Below are 21,225 nucleotides of genomic sequence, written 5' to 3'. Positions count from 1 at the left end.
ACTAGAACTGAACTAGAACTGAACTAGAACTGAACTAGAACTGAACTAGAACTGAACTAGAACTGAACTAGAACTGAACTAGAACTAAACTAGAACTAAACAAGAACTAAACTAGAACTGAACTAGAATAATTATTAAAATGTAATTTAACCAATTAAATAAAATTCAACTAAGAGACTTTGTTTCTGCTTTTCATCACTTTGACAGATGTAAGTAAGACACTTTAATGGCACTTTTCAAAATCAATTAAATAATTAATCAAATAATGGAAGTGTAAGTTGTTAACCATAGTAACCTTAAGCAAATATGATAAATTAACCCTTTAAAAGACATTAAGACTAAGATTTTGTACTTTTTTTTGAAGAGGGTAGTATTTAGTCTTTTGTTTTGTTTTGTACAAAGTACAAAGTCAAATTTATTTACAAAATTTCCCATTTATTACAATGTCAAAATAAACAATGATTTAGAATTTCTAAATTTATGACGACTTTCAAGTAAGTGTTTACTTTAGATTATGACTAAGTATGCATCTAATTAGTAAATATTTAAATCTACAAAGTTCATACTAATTATTAAAGTGTAAACTAAACATTATTAACATATTGTATTTTAAATAAATCAATTCAAATTAATTTTGTGATAAAAATCGCCAATTTTGCTTTTAAATGTTTAATTGTTGCAAAAATTTTTTTTGTTATAGTTGTTAATACATTTAAATAATTGTTGCTATTTATAATTAGCTTCATTTTATTATAATTAATGTTTAATATTTGTACCATATGTTTAAACAATTAATGTCAATAAAACATAATTTGCGAAAATGCAGCTGTCAAATAAATATTGTCAGATTCTCATAAAAAAAACCAGACGACGTCTTTATTTATAAAATTTTGTTATGCCATCTGCAAGTCCATTCTATCGACTTTAGAGTAATGATATATATTTTCACTTCTTCGAGATATACTTTATTATATGACAGAACATGAGAGGCCGATATCTCAGCAAGTACAAGATATTTTTAAACAACAACAAGTACTACTTTTCTGCAAAAATTTAGACTAATTAATTATGCATGTTAAGAGTACTATTTAAAGGACTAAATATATGAAAAAAACACACCCCGTTTAACACTGTGAAGCCCTAGGTGAGGACCACGTAATCCATCCATGATTATATGACAAATACAGCAAATACAAGATATTTATAAACAACAACAAGAACTACTATCCTGCAACAATTTAGACTAATTGATTATGCGTGTAAAGAGTACTACTCAAGGGACTAGTACTGATCCAAATATATAAAAAGAACACATCCCATTTAACACTGTGAAGCCCTAGGTGAGGACCACGTACTCCAAACATGCATTACAATAGAGTAATCCCAAAACATCTCCCTTGTTTATATTATGGGATTTCATGACCCATAACATGGACTCATGTAATGCAGGCTATGGACCATGTTGTTTTCAAAAAATAAACATGATCCATACCTGCATTCCTAAACGGATCAAGTACTCCAATAATATTTACAAGGGGAGTATTTTTTTAATCATGTACTTCAATAATTTTTGCGGGGATTTGATTGCTTAAGAGCGGTGAACTAAGTATGGAATTTTTTAAATCTTATGACTTGTTTTTAAAATTTAAAAAAAATATTTGAATTTTCTGTGGAATTTTTTAAAAGCTTAAAAAACTTGTTTTTAAAAAAATCAATTTTATAGATATTTTAAAGCTTTATAACTTGTTAACAAAGAATATAATTTCAGGTCTGAAATTTTAAACTCTTGATCAAGGCATCATCAGTTCAGTTCGATATTTTTTAATCAGCAGAAAATAAAAATGTTAGTTATCACAAACAAAATTATAAGAATAATTTTTAACTTCAATCCGAAATTTAAATTTTGAAATTCAATGATATTCAGAATAGTTAATAAATCAACTTTATTGTCATTGGTTCAACACCGATTGACAATATTTATTAAATTATCGATCTTTCATTTTAGGGTTAAAACAATAAACGAGCATTAACCCGTTCGTTTTGAAAATAATTAGAAAAATTTTTTTAATAATTTATTATAACAATTAATTGCTTTAGCAACTTTTTTTTATATAAATTACAAACACTTTTATTAATTTATTTACCTTTTATTTCTAAATTAACACAGTTAGTTATTTATTTTTTAAAAAATTATGTACTTTGCAAAAAAAATAAATTATAAAGTAAAGTTTACAACTGCTTTAAACATACAACAATAACAATAAATTTTTTAAATATTTATTTATGTTTTAATATTTAATTTAGATTTCGCACCCAAATAAAAAGAAAAACAATCAACAACTGTGGCTAAGTACTTGACTTTGTTAAAACAAAGATCAACTTAAACTGACTCCATACATGATTCTGTTATACGTTTTTTATTAAAAATTACAACAACAACAACAAAAATTAAACAGTTCTAAACTCAGAACAATAATAAACTAAAAACAAAACTCAGATGCTGGAGCCAGAAATGGGAGATTAAAATGGACTTAAAAATCGGAAAACAAAAACATTTATTCATTCATTAAACACCCAGATAATCAAGTACAATGCAGTAGTGTGAGTGTGTATGAGCGTAAAAGAGCAATAGTATTGGGTGGAAAAGAGAGCTAATTGTATGCAGTTTATAATTATCGATATTGTTTTGTTTGTTCTCTGTTAAAACTGCAATGCACAGTGGGAAATATTTTGTAATAAATATTGAAATTCATATCAGAATGTTTTAATTTTTAATTTAGAGATCTAAACCTTAGTCTAGTCTTTAGAATATAATCTATTATGATCTATAGATTCGAACATATCATGATCTATAAATTAGACTCAAGTTGAACTATAGACTAGACTCTAGTTCGGTGTCTAGGCTAGACTCTAATATCTTCTATAAACTACACTCTAGTCTAATCTGATCTATACACTTGTCTAAAGACTAGACACTGGTCTATAGACCAGACACTTGTCTAAAGACTACATATATAAACTAGAAACTGGTCTAAAAACCAGTAACTTGTCCATTACTAGACGCTAGTCTCTAGACTAAACATTAATCTATAGACTAGACACTGGTCTATAGTCTAGACACTGGTCTAGAGACTAGATACTTGTCTAAAGACTAGACACTTGTCTAAAGACTAGATACTGGTCTATAGACTAGACACTTGTCTAAAGACTAGACACTGGTCTATAGACTAGATACTTGTCTAAAGACTAGACACTTGTCTAAAGACTAGACACTGGTATATATACTAGATACTTGTCTAAAGACTACATACTGGTATATAGACTAGACACTTGTCTAAAGACTAGATACTTGTCTATAAACTAGGCAATGGTCTATAGACTAGACACTTGTCTATAGACTAGACACTGGTCTATAGACTAGACACTTGTCTATAGACTAGACACTGGTCTATAGACTAGACACTGGTCTATAGACTAGACACTGGTCTATAGACTAGACACTGGTCTATAGACTAGACACTGGTCTATATACTAGACACTGGTCTATATACTAGACACTGGTCTATAGACTAGACACTGGTCTATAGACTAGACACTGGTCTATAGACTAGACACTGGTCTATAGACTAGACACTGGTCTATAGACTAGACACTGGTCTATAGACTAGACACTGGTCTATAGACTAGACACTGGTCTATAGACTAGACACTGGTCTATAGACTAGACACTGGTCTATAGACTAGACACTGGTCTATAGACTAGACACTGGTCTATAGACTAGACATTGGTCTACATACTAGACACTAGTCTATAGACTAGACACTGGTCTACATACTAGACACTAGTCTATAGACTAGACACTGGGTTTATAGACTAGACAATGGTCTATAGACTAGACACTGGTCCGTAGTCTAGAGACTGGTCTATAGAGTAGACACTGTTCTATAGAGTAGACACCTTTCTATATTTTAGAAACAGCACTATAGATTAGACACTATTCTATAGACTAGACACTTGTCTAGAGACTAGAAGACACCTAGACAGACCAGATCAAAGTATATTCTAGGCTAGAATAGTCTAAACTCTAGTCGTAAGGATAGACTCTACTATATAGACTAGCCTTAGGACTTAATTTATAAATAAGCCCAATTTTATCTATTAGAACCAGATTTTTAAAATTAATAAAAAATTCAAAATTTTCCATTTTTTTATATATTTTTTTTTTCATGACAAAAACCTAACCCACTGTGAAACATTTAATTAACATCTCTTAAAGCGCAGCTTTAACAGCAGCATTTTTTCGAATTTGTTGAATGCAATGCTGACTGAAGTGATCTTTATCGCTGCACTACATATATGTATTTAGCTACGAGATACATTAAAAACCAAAAATTTTATAGTAAATAATTTCTTTGAATGTTTTAAACATTGATACGGATTTAATGGAATTTTTTACACTTCTGTAGCCCTACAATGGGTTAAAAATGACATTTAGGGATAAATTAGTTATATATAAATAGTTTTTATTAGCTTTTAGTTTATTTTTAATCGGAAATTCAGAATAACCCGTTAATCAATTAGTTTATATCTGTTTAGAATCAGATCAGGTCCATATATTAGACTTTAGTCTTTGAACATTACACTAGTCTATGAACTACACTCTAGTCTGTTCTATAAACTAGACTCTTCTTTGGTCTATAGATTACACTCTAGTCTGGTCTACAGAATAAACTGTAGTTTGGCCTGGGTTATTGTCTAAACACTGATCTGACATTAATTGGTTTCGTGGCTAATTTTGAGTGTCGGACGGTGTAATCAGGTCTCTATACTAAATTCTAAATTCTGTTCTAGTCTATATATTATGCTCTGTTCAAATCTATAGACTAAACCTTGAACAGAACAGATTTTGTCATGTCTACTGATTACATTTTGGTCTAATTTATAGACTCTACCCTGATCTAGTTCATAAATTTGTATTAGTTTATATTCTAGACTATAGTTTCGCCTACAGACTGGTCTAGTCTATGACCTATTCATTGAAATAGATTTTATAAAACCTTAGAGCCTTATGCATTTACTAAACACTTTAGGTTTTAATAACCATTGTTTTATAAGTTTTTACATAGGGCGGTTAGTATGATCCTAAGTTATGGTTAAGAATGATCTACAATATCATAGATATGCTTAACTGTTGATAACTATGTCTACCAATATCGGTATACAGTTAGTTTCTAAGATAAATATTCTCTCTCTCTCTCTCACTGTCCCGTACATGAACCATTCAGACGTTAATTCTGTCGCCTCATTTTTGTCAGCATTTATTTATTGTTTGTAGATTATTGTTTACGCTAATGATTACTGACAATGAGTAGATGTAATGTTAAATTTTATTACAATTTAAAAAATTTTATTCGTATACTGCCCGCCGCCACTAATGTCTTAATGACGTCATGTCGAAAGGTCAATTTAGAGTTGGGAATTGAGCTGCAGATAATTACAAACATACATACGTATAACAAAAGCTCTTAGTCATTTCTGATATGCATATATTTGTATTAGGGGAGTTCTTTGTTTTTTCTTATTTGTTAAAAATTGTATGCCATCAAAATTTTATTTTCATTAAAATCTTAGATTAATATAAAACCTTGATATTTTCTCTTTAACTTTTGTATTGATTAATTTGAAATTTAAATTATCATACACAGAACCCCCTTAATACTCTTACATTGTAAGTGTTTTTGAACAGTATGCTGCATTCACATTGTCCAGTTCAGAACCTTCTTAATACTCACACATTGTTAAGCCGACTTTACACGATCACACAAGTAATATGATCTGTCAAAATTGTGTGTACAAGAGTACGGATGGGATCGTCTAAACACAATATGTAATGAAACACTCACACATTGAGAGAGAATATAGATGGAAAATTTGACAGTCGTATGGCTCTCTTCCTTTTTTGAAATGTTTCAAAAAACAAGCAGGTCGCATTAGATCAGTGATGTATTTTTATATAAACACATATAAAAACAAGTAAGAGTTCTATATTCGGCTGTGCCGAATCTTATATACCCTTCACCATGATGTGTTTAAAGCCTTTTGTACCTTTTGAAGAACGAAAAAGTACCAAAAAGTCCCCATCTATGGGTCCTCACTTAATCCGGGCCATACAAACTTAATTACATGTTCCTAGGTTCAATATTGTAGAAATTGTAAAAAGTACCTTTTGAAGAACGAAAAAGTACCAAGAAGTCCCCTTTTACTGGTTCTCACTTAATCCGGGATATACGAACTTAATAACATGTTTCTAGGTTCAATATTATAGAAATTTCAAAAAGTACCTTTTGAAGAATGAAAAAGTACCAAAAAGTACCCTTTCATGGGTCCTCACTTAATCCTGGCCATACATACTTAATTACATGTTTCTAGGTTTAATATCGTAGAAATTGCAAAAAGTACCTTTTGAAAAACGAAAAAGTACCAATAAGTCCCCTTTTATGGGTCCTTACTTAATCCGGGCCATACATACATAATTACATGTTTCTAGGTTTAGTATCGTAGAAATTGCAAAAAGTACCTTTTGAAAAACGAAAAAGTACCAAAAAGTCCCCTTGTATGGGTCCTCACTTAATCCGGGCCATACATACTTAATTACATGTTTCTAGGTTCAATATTGTAGAAATTGCAAAAATTACCTTTTGAAGAACAAAAAAGTACCAAAAAGTCCCCTTTTATAGGTCCTCACTTAATCCGGGCCATACATACTTAATTAAATGTTTCTAGGTTCAATATTGTAGAAATTGCAAAAAGTACCTTTTGAACAACGAAAAAGTCCCCTTTTATGGGTCCTCACTTAATCCGGGCCATACATACTTAATTACATGTTTCTAGGTTCAATATTATAGAAATTGCAAAAAGTACCTTTTGAAAAACGAAAAAGTACCAAAAACTCCCCTTGTTTGGGTCCTCACTTAATCCGGGCCATGCATACTTAATTTCATATTTCTAGCCAATAACAAAACATTAGTGCTGCTCTCGCTCTGCTACTCTTGCTCTGCTGCTCTTGCTCTGCTTTGCTTTTATAAACAAATTACAATAACAATATTTACCGTATTGTTATGTATTTTGTTTTTTGCAGTTTCTGTCTGAGCATGAATAAAAAATCTAAATTTTATATGAAATTTTCAGAGGTTGTCTCGGTTTTTTGCTCATATCTCCGTTATTTATGGAACGATTTTGCTGATTTTAAATAGCGTTCTTGCCGGTCGTATGTCTAATAGAATTATGGAAGATTCGGATCTCGCAGCCACCACCTGGATAACAATCTTGCCGCGATGTGGTGGCTTTAGTGTTGGCTGTGGTTCTTTTGCATTGCAAATACACTCGGCATAAGCCCTTTGTATTTGGAAGACACTGAACTCAAAAGCCTTCATGACCAAAGGTTATCCCTCCTATCCTCAATTCCCAATTTTCCTATAAACAATCCCGTCTCCTCCCCATCCCCATCCCCCACTTGTAAGGTTAAGGTGGTTGGTAGCAGTGCCGAGAATCTGAATGGCTAATCAGTGGTTAAAGAAGATTAGTCGCTAACAGCTCCCCTCCGGTGCCACGACACGGGCCGGTTGTAAATCCTAGTCTAGTCCATGTACGCCGTCACTGCATGGATCGTCTCTTCCCTTACGTGCCTACTCGTGGGACCAACATATGGAAACTAACACAGAAAAAACAAAAACAAAAACAACGAAGAAAGGATGAGATTGGATCCTCATCCGAGGACGAACTTCTCGCCTCTAGTCAAGAGACGGTAGTGAGTCCTTCAGGTAGTGGGAATGAAAGACATAGCACTCTCCTACCCTCAAAAAGCCCGACAAATACTCCTCAATCCGACGCCAAGGCTGGCGACAATTCGAGGAAAAAAAGGCCAAAAAAGAAAAGTCAGAAAGACATCCTCAAAGCTAGATATACCAAGGCTGTTTTCATTCTCGACAAGATTGCCAAGAATGCTGCTAATGGTACACCTCATGAACGCGATGAAGATGATCGCGTCAAATATCAAGCTGTGGTGGATGAGTACCAAAAGTTTTTGGAGACCGCACCCCCACATCCAAAATGGCTGCTGAAACCGAAAGGTCCAAGCGAAACCGCTCACAGGTTGAGGATGGTAAATCGCCAAAAAGGAGGAAGGTAATAGAAGGCAAAACCACTCCGGGACCTGTAGCCATCACGACAACTGCCAGAAGACCATTTAACGAAGTGGTGAAGGACCACCTCCTAATGGCTCTGGTTACTGAAAAAGATGGGGCCATCAACCCTGTAGTAACAGAATGGGGTGCCATTGAGTCTAAATTAACTGAGCTCGTTATGGAACACTTGCTCACTAACAAAGACGACAAGGTACCCCGTTTTGACTCCAGTGAGATTCACCGGGGATACAGGGTGATCAAATGCCTGGACGAATTCTCAAAGGGGTTCCTCAACAAATGCATCACTAAGATTAGAGATGCATGGGTAGGTTTAAGCCTTAAACTAATCCCTGCTGAGGAAATTCCAATGAGACTCGTGCAAGAGTTTGGTTACCAAAGATGAGCGCGAAGCACCCCAAGATGTTGGAATGCCTCAAACGGCAGAATCCCAACATACACATGAATGACTGGGCTATCATCCGCACAGAACAAGGCGAAGGGCACACATGTCTAATTCTCGCCATCACAGAAGCTGGCTCCGTTGAGCTGGAGAAGGTGGGCTTTAGGCTGTTCTTTGGGGTGAGGGGCGCCAAAGTAAAGGTGTTCCGGCCGACAAAATCGGGGAGTGAAGAGACGGATGAGATGGAAGCTGCCAACTCTCTGCTCACTGGCATGAAAACTCCCGAGCCACCTATTAAACCTGACAATGGCACATAAAGATAGTGCAAATTAATCTGAAGCACTCAAAGTGTGCTTCAGACAATCTACGGGTTCTCCTAGCCGAGGAAAACCTGGACATTTGCCTGGTTCAAGAACCCTGGGTCACGGACTCAGAAGTTAAAGGGTTCCCAGCATCTACATACAACATACTATATGCAAGAAGTAATGGTAGGCCACGATCATGTCTAATTGCTAAAAAATCGATTAACATTTTTCTTTGTACACAGCTTAGCTCAGAAGACCTAACAGTCGCAAAGGTCGAGCTACCGCACAACAGAAGCTTCATGATTGCCTCAAGCTATATGGCACACGAGAAGACAGCACACCAGACGAAGTGAGCGATCTCCTGGCCGTAATTGAGACATCTGACGACATAATCCTAGGCTGTGATGCCAATGCAAGGCATACAATCTGGGGTAGCAGCGAAACTAATGAAAGGGGTGAGTCAATCTTCAATTTCATTAATACTAACAACCTAAACATATGTAACTCTGGCAACAAACCTACTTTCATTTTTCCAAGTACGGATAATTATAATGGGTGGGAGGAAGTACTGGACATTACACTCATTAGCGACAGATCTAAAATATCAGTTGATAGGTGGAGGGTATCCAATGAAAAATCTTTTTCAGATCACAATTGGATCCTCTTCGATATTATATTACAAAACTCGACGGAAAAAATGGTCTATAGGAACCCAAGAAGAACCGATTGGTTCAAATATAAAGGGATCCTTAGACATAAGCTCAAGAAAACTCCAGTGGTTGATGATTCAATCACTGGGCTTGAAAAGATAGAAGAACACTTTAGCAAAGTCTTAGGTAAGGCTTTCGAAGTCTCTGTCCAATCACAAAGGCAAAGAAAAGCTTCCCTCCATGGTGGAATTCGGAACTATCTAAGCTACGTAAGGAAACACGTAGGGCCTTTAACACATGCTACAACAATAAATCGTGGCAGCCATACCGCGACAAACTAAAAGTTTATAGAAAGCTATAGCACTCGCAAAAAAGAACCTCATGGAGAAGTTTCTGCGAATCTATAGATAACACAAAGGATTCTGCTAGACTTAGCAAAATTCTTGCTAAAGGCCAATCTAATCCAACCTATATTAAGAGGAAGGACGACACTTGGTCAGAATCCTCGGCAGAATCTCTTGACATCCTACTGAATACTCACTTCCCTGGCTGCAAAGATGCTGTCAAGGAAATCTTCACTGACAGTAGGACTCTAACGGGAATCAATGAAAATATCATCTCTTTGATAGAATCTCATGGGCGATTGATAGTTTTTCCCCTTTCAAATCACCAGGGCCTGATGGCATTTTGCCAAAGATGTTACAAAGTGCAAAAGAATATATCATCCCCTGGCTTCATAGAATATACACGCTCAGCCTCTCTCTCAACCATGTTCCGGTAAACTGGAGAAAGGTTAAGGTCGTTTTTATTCCCAAAGCTGGCAAAAGGAGTCATGAAAATGCGAAGGACTTTCGTCCAATTAGTCTTTCATCTTTTCAACTCAAAACGCTGGAAAGACTCATCGACTCACATATTAGGCAACGGCTAGAGAGCTCATCACGGCTTTCAACCAGTCAACATGCCTACCTTAAAGGACGATCTACTGAGACAGCTCTACATGAGGTTGTAAGAGTTATAGAAAGATCCCTCGAATTCAAACAATACACTATGGGAGCCTTCTTAGACATAGAAGGTGCCTTCAATAACGTAAATACTTCTGCAATTCAACAAGCTCTCGCTAATCTGGATGTTGAAGAAATATATCAGCAACTGGTTGGTAACTATGTTGAAATCTAGAATTATTACTGCAAGTCTTGGTAACAGCGTTAAGTCCAAACGAGTTGAACGAGGCACACCTCAGGGCGGTGTAATCTCTCCACTACTTTGGCTTATCGTTGTTAATACGATTCTTAAGGAACTGGACAACAGAGGGATAAAGGTCGTTGCCTATGCGGACGACGTTGTGATACTGGTATCAGGAATGTTCCCAGACGTGATTAGCGATATTATGTCTGGTGCTCTGGTGCTACTCAGTAATTGGGCCACAGACAGTGGTCTAGGAGTAAATCCAAGTAAGACAGAACTGGTACTATTCACAACAAAGACCAAGATTCCAAGCTTCAACCTGCCACGGTTAAAAAACCGCGAAATCCCCTTATCAAACAATGCCAAATATCTAGGAACTATTCTAGACTCCAAATTATCATGGAAACTCAACATCCAGCACAGAGTCAAGAAGGCAACGGTCGCCTACTATACCTGTCGTAAGATGTTTGGAATGAAATGGGGACTTAGTCCCAACATAGTTAAATGGATGTACACAGCCATAGTACGTCCTATTCTTACATACGGATCTCTTGTATGGTGGACTTCAACTAAGAAGAAGTTTGTTGTGGATCAACTATACAAAGTTCAGAGATCAGCATGCATTGGGATAACAGGTGCCATAAGAACTAGTCCTTCAGAAGCTCTGAACACTATATTGCATATCCTACCCATAGATCTGCACATAATGACCATATCTGCTTGTAGCGCAGTAAGACTTAACTCATCGGAAGTTGGATATCAAGAACATATGGACACGCTAAGATTTTAAGCTTGCTACCTCCAATCTTGAACCAACCATCCGACTATATTACCCCACACACGGACTTTGATAGAGTCTTCAAAGTCAGAGTTCCTTCCAGGAGCGAGTGGTGTAGAGGTAATCTACCGAGCGAATATACCACCAGAATCTTTACAGATGGTTCTAAAATGAACTGCGGCGTTGGTTCTGGTGTCTTTTGTGAAGAAGCGGGGTAAGTATATCCCATCGTCTTCCCAACAACTGTAGTGTCTTTCAGGCTGAAATTTTTGCGATAATGTCAGCCTGTAGGGTGTTACATGACCTCAATATTCGCGGCAACATAGGAATCTTTGTCGATAGTCAAGCGGCACTTCTCTCACTAAACTCTTATACTACTACTTCCTTATTAGTCAGACAATGCAAGAAGGATCTGTCAATGCTGGGTCGGCTGTCTGACATTACCCTTGTTTGGGTCCCTGCGCATAGGGACTACTACGGTAATGAACAGGCAGATGAGCTTGCAAGAACGGATCTGCTCTTGATATCTCCGACGCCGTTCCAGTAGCAACTCCGTTAAGTTATATCAAGAGCAATATCCTCAGATTCTTTCTTCAAAAGCTGAAAATAGATGGAATAACCTAGACACATGTAAAGGGGCCAAGTTATTGTGGCCCTCCTTCAATGAGAAACGCACAAGACACCTTATAAATCGAAGTAGGCGGACATATCGAGGCTGATAGCAGTAATAACAGGACACTGGGTAATAGGCAGACACGCAAGTCGGCTTGGGCTCCCTTTCAATGATCACTGTCGCAGTTGCAAAGACAGGGAAAAGGAAGAAACGGTCTTCCATCTCCTCTGTGAATGCCCTGCTCTGGCCGTAAAGAGAAACCGCTTCCTTGGCAATTACTTCATATCTAACCTTGGCGAGATATCTGTCTTTAGGCTTAATGATATCCTCAGATTTCTCACAGCTATGGGCTGGATCTAATACTACAAATTCAACATCTGACGAGTGGAGTGGTCCGGTCAAAACGGGGTCTCTTTGATTCTACTTGACAGTTCGCGTGTAGTGAACTACCACGTAAACCAACCAACCAACCGGATCTCGCAGATATCTGGGGTCTTCTAAAAACTGATTTCCAAACAAACATACAGACAGACAGACAGACAGACAGACGGACAGACAGACGGACATGGCTTAATCATCTCCGCTACCTATAAGGATCCAGAATATATATACTTTATAGGGTCGGAAAATTATATTATAGAAATTACAAACGGAATGACAAACTTATATATACCCTTCTCACGAAGGTGAAGGGTATAAAAATGAAACAGCTGTTTCCAACTTACTTTTTTATTGTTTAATACAAACACGAAAAATACAAATCAAACAATTTTTATTCTCTTTTTTGTCATACTTTTTCATTAGACTTGTCGTACGTAAAGTGTGATCGTGTGAAGTGCCCTTTATTGGTTTAAAAAGTATGCATTCACATCGTATTTTAAGCGAAGAATTAAAAACAAGTTAATCTTCTTAAATTTGCACTATAGTGTTTAGTTTATTGTCTAGTTGGAAACTATTATTATCCGTTAATACACTGAAGAAATTTGTTTCTCCAAGTTTAGTCAAGGATCCTTTTTTAGGACATTTCACACGATCACATTATACGTACGTAAAGTCTAATGAAAAAAAAGTAAAATGAAATTCTATCCGTTTAACAAAAAAGAGAATAAAAGTCGTATGATTTATATTTTTTTGTATAAAACAATACAACATTCATTACATATTGCGTTTAGACGATCCCATTCTTATTCTTCTACACAAAAAATCTTGACAGATCATATTACTTGTGTGATCGTGTAAAGCAGGCTTTAATGATTAGATGGAGACTAGGGTCCTATAGTTGAAATGAAAAGTCAACTTTTCGACTTTTTGCATTTTATGAAAAGTCGACATTTCGACTTTTTGCATTTTATGAAAAGTCGACTTTTCGACTTTTTGCATTTAGTTAAAAGTCGATTTTTCGACTTTTTCATTTAATTAAAAGTTGATTTTTCGACATTTCGACTTTTAATATTTTATAAATAGACGACTTTTCGACTTTTTCCGACTTTTTTCGACTTTTTCCGACTTTTTGATTTTTATCGACTTTTTTCGACTTTTCGACTATTTTCGACTTTTGACTTTTTTCGACTATTTTCGACTTTCCGACTTTTTTCGACTATTTTCGACTTTTTCCGACCAGAGTTAAAAATTTATAAAGTTGCCAGAAGCGTAAATTTATAATGTTGCCATTTAACATTATATTATTATTTATTTTTAATAAAAAATTTTATTTATATTTTTTCTATTTGTTGCAATTTTTTGAGTTTTTTTTCGACTTCTTTCTATTTTCGACTTTTTCCGATTTTTCGACTTTTTTCGACTATTTTCAATTTTTTCCGACTATTTTCGACTTTTTCTGAATTTTTCGACTTCGTTCGACTTTTCCCGACTTTCTTCGACTTTTTCCGACTTTTCGACTTTTTTCGACTTTTTCCGACTTTTCGACTTTTTTCGAGTCTTTCCGGCTTTTATTTACAAAGTCGACTTTTCGATTTTTTTCATAGACGATAGTCGAGTTATCGACTTTTTTGGAACAAAATAGTCGACTTTCGACAAAAAATCGATTGTTCGATTATTCGAAAGTCGATATATAGAACCCTAAAGGAGACTAGTTTTTCAAATTAAACCATATATCTTAATAACTATAAATATTAACTGAAAATGTATTAACTTATTCTCACAAGTCAATAAAGTAATTTCTCTAAATCGTTTGCAACAAATTGTGCATGTTTCACATCGTCGTTGCGAAACAAACAATAAATTTCCTTGTTCATATCAATAATGATGTACATTTCATTTCAGTTATTTTCCATTCAATATTCCTTTATTCTAAACTGGATTTTTTGCTGTTGTTTCCCTATTTTTTATAGAATTTTTATTTTTTTTTTTTTTTTTTTTGCATAAATTTATATTGTTTTCTTGTTGTTGTTTTTCATCGTTGATCATAAAGCCGTTTCAGTATATTCATTATTATTTTGTAACCAAGGTCAGTTTTTATGCGGTTAAGACTTTTTAGAATGTTTGTGTGTTTGTTTTAAAAGGTATGTCAGCACATCATCGTCATCATGATCGTGAAGCAATGTGAGGCATCAACAATAGTTCATTAACCGAAAACAATCTGTAATGTTTGTTATTATTATTGTGGAGTTTTATTCACATTAATTAAGGTCTTTTTAGTTGCAAAATCATTTGCAAATTCTAAATTTCGTTAATAGAATCTATTCTGTGGATAAATTATAAATTTATAGTAATACGGTTCAAGTTTGTGGGCAATTTTGAAAGATTTTTATAAAGCAAGAGAATTAAACTAATGTTTTTACAATGCACTAGGAAACTTTTGCGTTTCGTAATTCAGCTCTGGGTGGAGGAAGCCATTATAGCTTAAGAGTAATCAGGCCGGTATTTTTGCTTTGCCTTCGAGAGTTTTACGTTTCAAACCGCATTGACAAATGTTTAGAAAAATCGAAAATCGAGTAATTGGTGTTTTTATGGTCACCAATTTTTTAACGAATTTTGCTAATTTACTCGAATGGAATTTTCGAACCTATAAATAATAGATTAATCAAAGATTTGGACACCTAAGATTTAATTAATATTTACGAAATAGGAAATTTAAAAAGGTATTCATCATGAATTTATAAGAATTTCTCCAACTGTCTGGAGAATCACATTTGTATATAATCAACAATTTTATTTCTATCGAATTTTAAAAAATTAATTTTTACTGGTTTACTGAACAATAACAACTACAAACTGCTTAGGCAAAAATCCAAACCCTGTCAAAACTGAAACTAACAACAGGGTGATACAAATTTTCTTTAATTTCCCCACAAAAAGCTGTTGCTTAAAAAAATCCCATGACAGCTGACTGTGTTTACATTTTTTTGTTATTATTGTTGTTGTTGCTTCTGGAATTACTTTATCTTTGCAGGTTTTGTTTTGCTTGCACCTTTTAAGCTATTTGTGTTTGTGTTATTGAATTTACTTGTTTACTACGTTTTATATAAACAAATTGTTATAAATAATAACAAAAATACTAGAATAAAGATTAAACAACAAATATGCGTATAATTAAATTAAAGGTCATCAATTGAAACGGAAGAAATAAAGAATAAAATAACAAAAAGTAAAGAAAAACTATTAAGAGGAATAATAACAGAACTTTAAAACTGTTTAGAAAGAAAATACCAAAGGGGTGAAAGTTATTTTTGGTCCAGAGAAGTTTTTTGTTTTTATTTATAGCTGTGAATGTATGGTTTTTTGTTATTGCCGTTTTAATTAAAAATAAAAACATACACACTCCAACATATGTATATACATCTCCTGAATATACACACAATACCTAGCAAGCAGCTGTTTAGTGTTTTTGTTGTTGTTTATATGTATATTTTGTGTTTTTTGTTGTTAGTAAGTTGTACGTAGTAGTAGTTTTGGTCATTATTGTTTTTTTCAGTTTTGCATATTTTTAGCTGGTCAAAAATTTAAAAAGACAACACACACAAAAATCGGGTTTGTAGGGTGAACACTTTATTATATTTTAAATAAAAGTGAAATTTTTATCTTATTTTTGTGTGTGCTTTTATTTTTCTGCGACTGTTTTCTTCTGTATCTTCTTCATCATATACGTTTTACTTTATATCACAAAGTTTTTTTAATTTTCATCATTTAAGTACATGCACCAATTGGTAGCAACAGAAACGACAGGAATAATAAAAAAACAAGAACAACAACTATAGAAAAAAGAAACTGTAAATTTTTACTACAATAAGAACTTTATTGCATAAAATAAAAAGTTAGATTAATAAGAAACAATAAGAATTTAAAGAAAATCTTATTGGAAGATGGAATGTACGGATGCTGTAGACAACTATGCCCCAACCAGCAGCAACTTGTACAAAAAACAGAAAATCAGTGATGACAGTGGTATTGAAGAAAACATTAACGATACTAATGCAGAAGAAGAATCGAGCGAAAATGCTAAAACAACAGATAATGTAGATGAAGAGGAATCTTTATGGTGGACTATACCAGATTTGGTTTTTCTTAAAGTTTGCTCCCATCTCACCATTAGGGATGTGGCCAGTGTAGCAGCCACTTGCCGTCGTTGGTATGAATTGGCCAATGATGATATAATGTGGAAACATCGTTTTCAGAAACATTTTCGCACCGATCCTGCTATACCCCTTAAACCTGGTGAGAATAACCCTTATACATACATACTTCTTTCTTTTTGTTTGTGTTATTATGTCAAGGTTTTTACATACATACATATGCATACTTTCAACAGGTGCATCAAGTTGGAAAGATGAATACGTTCGTCTAACATCCCGCATACCCTTCGTTCAGTCCCAGTGTCTAAATGGTCACGCACATCAAGTGCTGCATGTTAGCTTTTCTCATAATGGTGAAATGTTTGCTACCTGTTCCAAGGATGGTTATGTTATTGTAAGTAAAATGAACTAGTTTTATAAAGTTATACCTTAAAACAAATGCGAAAGGAGCTCATTAGCTTTTATGAACATTTAGTAAACAATTTCATTCCAACAACAATATTTGATACTATGTAATTGCAGATTTGGAATTCCGGACATCCATGTACCGAAAAATATTCACACAATATGAAGCAATTCAGTTGGAAATATACACAATACTCACAATTTAATCAAAGCGATACATTGCTCTTAGTATCCGGAGTACATTTTGGTTCACCACACAGTACATCCGGTGAAATAGCGGTATTTACAGTCGGTGATAAAGGTACGATTTATCGATTTATAATTTCATTTAAACACTTTATGATTTCTTTTAAACACAGATGGTTCCCATTTGCGTTGTCGTGTCTTAAATCGTCCTTATGACATCTTTGGTACCTGGTTTAGTGATCAGTATCTAATATCGGGAGATTTACACTGGTTGGCACATTTGGTTAGTACTTCGGTATTATGGTTGAATAAAGCCAATCAGGAGGTGGATTCGGAGCATGTGCCAATTATGAATCAATTGTATAAGTTTTACAATCGCAAGGCGAGTTCTGTACGAGCCATTATGATGGCCAAATGTCCCTGGTTGGATGAGTCTAATGATCCATTGGCTGAACAGAATCTCGTTAATGAAGCTAAGGAAGAAGTAAGTAGAAATGTCTCAAATAGTTTTAAATAATTTAAATCATTTAATATTTTGCAAAGGATCAAGATGTAGAAATGCAACATGATGCTTTGCCAAGTGATACGGTTGGTAATCCTCCTTCCCAAATGGCCACTCTTAGGCATTCTCCCACTTCGGCAAGTGCTCACTCTTTGGATGATTCTTTACCCTCAACTTCTTCGGGTCGTTCTACCCTACAGAATGATGACATTTCCATACATTTTGCCGAAGAATATCGTCGTTTGTTTCATGGTGATGTCAGTCCAGATGATTCTGGCAATGAAGATGAGACAGAAGATGAACCTATGGAAGCTGCAGAGGAATATGATGATATGGAGAATTCTATACCGAAATATTTAATATTTTCCACAGGATCTAAAACCTATACACCGCATCAGATTGGAATTAAACGCATAAAACATGTTACTTTTCCTAAAAAACTTGATCCTGGTCCTTCACTCAAAGAAAGAATTGCTGCCAAAAAGGCAGAGAAAAAGGTAAAATTTGATAGATAATTCAATTTATAAATATATTACTTTATAGTTCTTATTTATCTAAAAGAATCAAGCTAGAGATCCCGATCCTGATTGGTGGAATTATGAGGCTGTTGCGGATCGTTTTGATAAAGTTGATAAAGTCATTGATTTACATGGTCATATTATAGGCATGGCTTTAAGTCCAGATCACAGGTAATTTATTTCCATATTATGATGTAAAATTTACATAAAATTCTTTTTCCAGATACCTTTATGTCAATACCCGTCCTTGGCCCGAAAACTATATCATAACAAATGCTTTGGAACCACCACCCATTGCCCAAGAAATCGATATACATGTCATTGATCTCATGACTCTCAAACGTGTTGGCAATATGTTGCGTGCCCATAAGGCCTATACACCCAGCACAGAGTGTTTCTTTATATTCCTAGATGTTTGTGATGATTACGTAGCCAGGTGAAGATTTACATTTTGAATTTGTTTTTATGTTATTGTTTTGATGACACTTGTCTCTTGTTTTTAAAGTGGTGCCGAAGATATGCATGCTTATTTATGGGATCGTTATTATGGTGTTTCTTTGGCAAAATACAAACATGTGGATGTGGTTAATAGTGTGTCTTTTAATCCGAAAGATTCGGAAATGTTAGTTACTACCAGTGATGATTTTACAATTAAGGTTAGTTATTAAAATAAGGCAATTTTTTGATGGTTGGGTAACCGTCTGAAATAATAAGGAATAAGCAGGAACAGTTTAGGAATTTTTTCTTAAAAAATTGCTGCTTTAACCATTGAAGAAAAATGTCTTAAATAAAACCTACATGAACCAATAATACGTAGTACATAGTAGTCAATAGACCTGTCTGTAGTCTAGTCTATAGCTTATAGTCCGGTCTATACTATAGTCTAGTCCACAGTCTTGTCTATAGTCTAGTCTACAGTCTATATAGTTTAGTCTATAATCTAGTCTATAATCTAGTCTTTAGTCTAGTCTATAGTCTAGTCTATAGCCTAGTCTATAATATAATCTATAGTCAAGTCTTTAGTCTAGTCTATAATCTAGTCTAAAGTTTTGTTTATAGTCTAGTCGACTCTATAGTCTAGTCTAAAGTCTGGCTTATAGTCTAGTCTACAGTCTAGTCTATAGTCTAGTCTATAGTCTATAGTTTAGTCTTTAGTATAGTCTATAGTCTAGTCTATAGTCTAGTCTATAGTCTAGTCTATAGTCTAGTCTATAGTCTAGTCTATAGTCTCGTCTATAGTCTAGTCTATAGTCTAGTCTATAGTCTAGTCTATAGTCTAGTCTATAGTCTAGTCTATAGTCTAGTCTATAGTCTAGTCTATAGTCTAGTCTATAGTCAAGTCTATAGTCTAGTCTATAGTCTAGTCTATAGTCTAGTCTATAGTCTAGTCTATAGTCTAGTCTATAGTCTAGTCTATAGTCTAATCTATAGTCTAGTCTATAGTCTAGTCTATAGTCTAGTCTATAGTCTAGTCTATAGTCTAGTCTATAGTCTAGTCTATAGTCTAGTCTATAGTCTAGTCTATAGTCTAGTCTATAGTCTAGTCTATAGTCTAGTCTATAGTCTAGTCTATAATTCTTGTTTATAGTCTATTATATAGTCTACTAGTCTATAGTCTAGTTCATAGTCTAGTCTATAATATAGTCTATATTTAAGTCTTTAGTACAGTTTATAGTCTGGTCTATAGTCTAGTTTATAGTATGGTTTATAGCCTAGTCTAGTCTGTAGTCTGGTATATAGTCTAGTCTAAAGTCTAGTCTATAATCTAGTTAAGTCAATAGTCTACTCTATAGTCTAGTTTGTAATCTGGTATATAATATAGTCTATAGTGAAGTCTATAGTCTAGTCTACAGTCCAGTCTATAGTCTAGTCTATAGTCTAGCCTATAGTCTTGTCTATAGTCTAGTCTATAGTCTAGTCTATAATTCTTTTTTTATAGTCTATTCTATAGTCTGGAATATAGTCTACTCTATAGTATAATCTATAGTCAAGTCTATAGCAGAGTATATAGTCTTGTCTATAGTCTAGTCTATAGTCTAGTCTATTGTCTTGTCTATAGTCTAGTATAGTTTATAGTCTAGTCCATGGTCTAGTCTATAGTTTAGTCTATAGTTTAGTTGTTAGTATAGTCTATATTATTGTTTATAGTCTATTCCATAGTCCAGTCTATAGTTTAGTCTAGTCTATAATCTAGTTAAGTCTAGTCAATAGTCTACTCTAAAGTCTAGTTTAGAATCTGGTATATAGTCTAGTTTAGTCTTTAGCATAGTCTATAGTGAAGTCTACAGTCTAGTCTATAGTCTTGTTCATATTCGAGTCTGTAGTTTAGTCTATAGAGTAGTTTATAGTCTCGTCTATATTATAGTATATAGCCTAGTCTCAAGTCTAGTCCATATTGTTGTTTCTTATCTAGTGTAAAATATATTCTACAGCCTAGTCTACAGTATTTTCTGGTCTAGTGTATAGTGTAGTCTATTCTATAGTCTAGTATATTGCAAAGCCTACAGTTTAGTCCACTCTATTAACTCTTTATATCGACATTTTATGTTATTAATTACAAAAAAAATAATATTCATAATTTTTTTATTAATTTTCAGATTTGGCGATCACGTTCTAAAGCTAAAGAACTTAAAATTGATACAACAAATAATACAGAAGCATTTGATTTAAAGGTTAATAAATCTGCATAAATTAATATCTACATAAAAAAATAAAAAATCTTATAAAAAACACGATGCGGCAATATTAAAAAGAAAATCAAATATCTTTAAAAACTTAAATGTGAATTAGTTAATAGCAGTAGACTCTATGTAGTTTGTAGACAAACAAAATCTTTGAAAAAAATAAACTGTAGAACAGTACATTTGTTAAATGTTGAAAAAAAAATTAAACAAAATTTGTTATTGAAATAAATGTAAACAAAATTTTAAAAAGCTTTTTAAGCAATAAAATAAATGAAAAACAACA

The 21,225-nt window shown here is 34.0% G+C and overlaps 2 protein-coding genes across 5 annotated transcripts in view; one reads left to right on the top strand and one right to left on the bottom strand.

The window, feature by feature from the left end:
- LOC111689945 (alpha-tocopherol transfer protein) overlaps window positions 1–2,393 on the bottom strand; it is an 8,982-nt gene extending 6,589 nt beyond the window's left edge. Inside the window, exon 1 of the mRNA XM_023452409.2 lies at window positions 2,145–2,393. The gene's annotated coding sequence lies outside the window, so the exon portion shown is untranslated. The remainder of the gene's footprint in view (window positions 1–2,144) is intronic.
- Window positions 2,394–8,903: 6,510 nt separating this feature from the next.
- On the top strand, window positions 8,904–21,119 carry LOC111689948 (F-box/WD repeat-containing protein 5). 4 transcript variants are annotated; one of them, XM_046947774.1, is made up of 11 exons: window positions 8,904–9,072; window positions 9,132–9,344; window positions 16,267–16,789; window positions 16,884–17,041; window positions 17,170–17,353; window positions 17,412–17,722; window positions 17,782–18,237; window positions 18,302–18,429; window positions 18,482–18,694; window positions 18,764–18,914; window positions 20,856–21,119. In XM_046947774.1, exons 3-11 carry the CDS (start codon window positions 16,438–16,440, stop codon window positions 20,946–20,948), a joined length of 2,046 nt encoding a protein of 681 aa, XP_046803730.1. In that variant the 5' UTR covers window positions 8,904–9,072; window positions 9,132–9,344; window positions 16,267–16,437; the 3' UTR covers window positions 20,949–21,119. The 4 variants fall into 4 exon arrangements, with proteins under 4 accessions (XP_046803730.1, XP_046803747.1, XP_046803741.1 ...); XM_046947791.1 differs by lacking the exons at window positions 8,904–9,072; window positions 9,132–9,344 and adding an exon at window positions 15,561–15,722; XM_046947785.1 differs by lacking the exons at window positions 8,904–9,072; window positions 9,132–9,344 and adding an exon at window positions 15,561–16,003.
- The last annotated feature ends 106 nt before the right edge of the window (window positions 21,120–21,225 follow it).

This window comes from Lucilia cuprina, chromosome 2 (genome assembly GCF_022045245.1).
Source record: "Lucilia cuprina isolate Lc7/37 chromosome 2, ASM2204524v1, whole genome shotgun sequence".
Classification (NCBI taxonomy): domain Eukaryota; kingdom Metazoa; phylum Arthropoda; class Insecta; order Diptera; family Calliphoridae; genus Lucilia; species Lucilia cuprina.
This window is presented reverse-complemented; position numbering and strand designations above follow the sequence as displayed.

Bases quoted from the DNA above. Each gene is read 5' to 3' on its own strand.
- LOC111689948 (XM_046947774.1), top strand. From the start codon at position 16,438: ATGGAATGTACGGATGCTGTAGACAACTATGCCCCAACCAGCAGCAAC. The intron at 18,238-18,301 runs GTAAAATTTGAT...TTTATCTAAAAG, and splicing joins CCAAAAAGGCAGAGAAAAAG to AATCAAGCTAGAGATCCCGA. The intron at 18,695-18,763 runs GTGAAGATTTAC...TTGTTTTTAAAG, and splicing joins TGTGATGATTACGTAGCCAG to TGGTGCCGAAGATATGCATG.